General features: G+C 31.9%; 1 protein-coding gene across 1 annotated transcript in view; it reads right to left on the bottom strand.

The window, feature by feature from the left end:
- The window catches only part of LOC106468949 (sterile alpha motif domain-containing protein 14-like), a gene marked incomplete at its 5' end in the record, with an annotated part of 17,048 nt that extends 12,496 nt beyond the window's left edge, over positions 1–4,552 (bottom strand). Inside the window, 4 exons of the mRNA XM_013929402.2 lie at positions 381–433; positions 906–1,186; positions 2,408–2,546; positions 4,407–4,552. Coding sequence (XP_013784856.2) covers positions 381–433; positions 906–1,186; positions 2,408–2,546; positions 4,407–4,552 — 619 coding nt within the window. The remainder of the gene's footprint in view (positions 1–380; positions 434–905; positions 1,187–2,407; positions 2,547–4,406) is intronic.
- Positions 4,553–4,742: the final 190 nt, after the last annotated feature.

The raw sequence follows: 4,742 nt of genomic DNA, 5'->3' as shown, positions 1-4,742 counted from the left end.
CGTGCAACTTAAAGGAATGAAATCAAAATTAGTGGCCAAACTGGTAGTTACACTTATAGCTTTGATAAGAATTTGACAGCAAATATTCATTCATTAGTTAGTTAAGCCACATATTTTGTTTTACACACCATCATGCCCCAAGCTTGTTTAAAGAGCACAGTGACCAAGTAGTTTGGGCGTTTAAAAAAAGGTACCCATTTAGCAACAGGAAGGGGGTTAAATTATAGTACTGTATGTAACAGTGGTGGTTATTCATCTTCCAAGAGATACAGGAGTTGAGATACAATACCATTCATATCCCATCCTAGTGTCTACATTTTCAATAAACAGTTTTTAAATTTTAAAACAAAATGAAACCTACATATGTATGAGAGTCTTACCTTAAAATGTCTTCTTCACTACCAGAACTCTCAAGCTCAGCTGGATAAGTTGGCTGTAAAAATAAAAATGTTTTAATAAACAGTACACACCTAATATTCATTTACTGAATCAAACTTTAAAATATATTCTAGGTTATGTCACTGACTAGGTGGGGAAAAAAAAGCCTGTGAACTGGTCCAAAGGTTATTGACGATTGTACTGTACTAGAAAAAAAAAAATTAAACTGAAAATTAGTGAAATGTTAATATATATATATATATATATATATCTAATTTCCGTCCAGAAGAGCAGTAAATATTGCTAGCCAATCAATAACTCACCAGAACACCAATTCACCTGGATATTTGGTTCAGAATAGTTGAATAAAAAAAAAAAATTTAGAAGTTTTATAGCTCATTTTCTCAAAAAATATAGGTTTTATAAGTTCATGAGAAGCCTGGAGACTAAATCCATTTTCTACTGGTTACAAACTAGCTTACAAACACAAATAAACAAAAGAAAAACAGAAAAATCCAGATACAAACCCCTCCTTCTGTGCTACTAATGCTGGATTGTTTTTTCAGAGATGGAGGCTGTCTATTAGCAAGGCTACCTTTACTCGCTAATTCAGCTTTAGCTTTGGCTAGACTGCTGTCTAAGAGTTCTGTTTGAGGCATGGCTTTGAAAGCCTCTTCTGGACACAGCCGTCTTTCCATTGTGGCCATCTTTGTACTGTTTGAGTCTTCCTCACTTGGGCTGATTTCATACTTATTGAGGTCTGAATCAGATGATTCACAATCTGACACATCCACCTCCAGCTTCCTTACTGCAAAAGTACAATTATGTTTTATACTACAGTAACACTGTTAAGTTCCAAAAACCACGAAACTATTATCAAGTCAAAGAATAAAATTTTAGTCTTACCATGTGTTCTAAATCATTTATAAGAGAAATTACTTACAAAAACTGATAAGAAACAAAAAAACTGCAGGTGGTAAAACATCTCATTTCATTCTATATATTATATACCATTTTCTTTCATTGTAAAATACATTATAAAAACAGATGTGTAAAGAAATAGCAATTCAGTTCTATCATTCACCTGCTATTAGTTATTTTCTAATAGGTATTTCTTTCAGCATTCGAAAAATTTATTAAACAGAACAGAGCAACAGTAAGATGTACAGAAATGTTTACATTTCTAAGTTGAAAAAAGTATATAGTAATTTAAGTAGGACGTGGACTACCATGACCCCTTCTTTAGTTGAATAATCTTATGATTTAGCAACAATGGTGTTTGAGTTACACATATTGAGCAACAAAAATAACGCTTTTATTTCTTAGAACTTTAACCAAGATATTTAAGTTAGAATAATTACTAATAGCTATTTATTTTACTAGCAAACAACAGTGTTCACAGTACCATTAGCTGTCAATTGTAGTTTCAATCATACGAGGTTTCATAGTTTTGTTTCTCTTACATAATGATATGTTCACGGACTATACTTTTTCCCAAGTCAAACCTTTACAACAGACTTGTATAAAGCTCTTGAAACAGCTTTTGTTGGGAATACTACACATATTTCTTGAATACAATGTTTTATCTCTAAATATGAGACAAGACAATATTCGATTCAAAGTACAAATATGTTTAAATTAAATATAATTTCAACCAAATACATAATTTGAATGTATTTGTACTTCAAATACTGCAAGCAGACGCATCTCACTTTAGGAGATAAAATGTATTGATCAAAAAACAAATGCAGTATTCATATGGAAAGCTGTTTGAACCAACTTTATACATATACCTCTCAAAAAGAAAATACAATAAACTTGTTCATTAGACATTATCATTCACTGAATGGCATTCAAAGCCATATTTGTAATCTATAAACAAAATAGCAGCTATAAAACAACTTCAGAGCTTATGAGATACATCTTGAATTTAGTGAGTCATCTACTCAAAATAAAAGGCTTAATTAACATTCTCTGAAACAATTTTTGATATCAGATTCATCACACTACTCTGATAAACAAGAAATACCTTTTCTGTTGTCTGCTGATAATTGATACTTCTTGTTGATCTGTGGTGTGGACACCCTGATAGTATCATCATATGGCAGACTAACAGGAAGGCCTGCAACATGCTGTGTCTCCATCAGATTTTGTTCAAGGAGGATCACCTTTAAAATGTTGGTTTAATAAAAAAGATTAGAAATCATCTGTTACACTGTAAAATTATCTACGTTAAACGAGTGACACACTGAGAGTTGGTTAGTTTCAGCAAGCAATCAGGAACCTATCTTCAAAAATGAAGCTGGGTATATCTAGTGTTAGCATTAAGAAAATCTTATATATATATTGTGAACTGTGGTGTCTGTCTTCCATTTGAAAAGCTGCACATGCAGGCAAAGCTCAACATTCACTTCTGAAATGACTGGAGAACAGACATGAATAAGGTTGATGTCAATTTTTATTTCGGAAGCAGGATATTCTAAATTAAATTGTCAGGAATTAATCACACTATCATTCACATTTCAAAATGTTATGTAAGTTAAAGAATGAAAATGTAGATTTACCGTATGTTATTGTTGAGCAGCTCTTGGCATGACTGAAATGCTCAACAATTACTTTTCGCAGTGGTTGTTGTTGTTTGAAGTTAAGCACAAAGCTACACAATGGGCTATCTGTGCTCTGCCCACCATGGGTATCAAAACCCGGTTTCTAGCGTTGTAAGCCCACAGACATACCGCTGTGCTACTGGGGGCTTTTGCAGTGGACAGTATAAGTAGCTCTGAGTGAAACCAAGAGTGCAACACAAGTAACCTTTTTAAAGTCCATGAAATAAATTAATAGATTAACTTAAACTTTTCCCTTCACTGGGAATGGGTACTTTTGTTTGTAATAAATGAGTATTTGAAATTGTAAAGGCTTATAATCAAAAGTTCACAGTTTTCCAGTGATTTCTTGAATCCAATGGCTATCGTCATAAAAAAAATAATTAAAAAATAAAGAAAAAACCAGAGACTCAGCATTTTCATTCCACAAGATAATTTTAAATTCTCTGATGCAGCTACAATAAGTTTTGTCTTTTTTATCTAATTAAACATTGTTTTAAAAGCTGATGTTCACGTAAGTAGATATGTACAAGATCTGTCAAAATGTGTGATAAAAGATTGACCCATCCTTTCTTCACAAGCAGAGCTTATAACAACAAAAATTTGGTGTTGGGCAATAGTGCATAATCACACCCATTAGACTAAGCCTGACTGAAATAGTTTCAAGAACAGCATAAACCTAAAACATTGTTTTTATAAAATGCAATTAACTGTCTGTAATCAAAAAACTAACAAAATATGTGATATTCATGCTTTAATAGAACTGTTAAATATAAAATAATAAAAGAAAAATTATAAGTTTGATTAGACAAATAATGAAAACCCATTTTAACACTCACTATTTTCACCATGAAAGTATAAATGTAATTTTGAACAAAGACAGTGATGTAAATAACTTTATTCTAAAAGTAGAGTTCTACATAAATAAAGTCTTCAAGACCACAATTTCATCTTTGCAAATTTACTTTTGTCTTATGACTGAGCAGAATTGTCTCTTAACTAACAGTTTGTTTTTATTCTAATCATAAACTGATACAACAAAAAAAATCCAAATATTTATTTGAAAGAATGTTCTCAATGGCAGCCTAAGAACAACAACTAACATTCACTAGCTACTTTAATCTTAAACATACAAGTTTGCTGTATGCACACCTAAAATTTAGATGATTCAGAAACTAAGCCATCCAGTTTTAACACATCAATGCACCCCTTCAGTTATTGTTGTGAGACTGAAGAGGATGCACGATTGTTCGAAACTAGTTTCTCCAATTTCAATTCTTCTGACAGCATGTTCCATTTACTGTGGTTTGCCACTAACTTCTGCACCTAATATTGTGTGTTTTTTTTCATCATTCATAGTGTAACTGTTTCAAAAAGTCATTTACTTATCTTAACTATACTACAAACTTTTACAGGTGTAATTACCCTATCTTTTAGTATTTTCAACAGGGCATTATATTCCTGGTCCTTCTCTTCATGTTGCTGAATGTAATATTCCTCTCGTTGAAGAAAGTCTTGTTCTCTGAAAGCAACGTTCATGTCCATTATAACATACTGGTAACCTAAAAGCACTGAACAAACAAAATGCTGATACTAACACCAGCACTCTTATATGTCATCAGTTTAGTCTGTAAGTATAACAAACTTATTGATGGTACTAACACCAACACTGTTATATGTCATTAGGTTAGTCTGTAAGTATAACAAACTTATTGATGGTACTAACACCAACACTGTTATATGTCATTAGGTTAGTCTGTA

Source organism: Limulus polyphemus, unplaced genomic scaffold, assembly GCF_000517525.1.
Source record: "Limulus polyphemus unplaced genomic scaffold, Limulus_polyphemus-2.1.2 Scaffold3232, whole genome shotgun sequence".
Taxonomy (NCBI): Eukaryota; Metazoa; Arthropoda; class Merostomata; order Xiphosura; family Limulidae; genus Limulus; species Limulus polyphemus.
The sequence above is the reverse complement of the archived record's forward strand: the minus strand, read 5'-3'. Positions and strand labels throughout refer to the sequence as shown.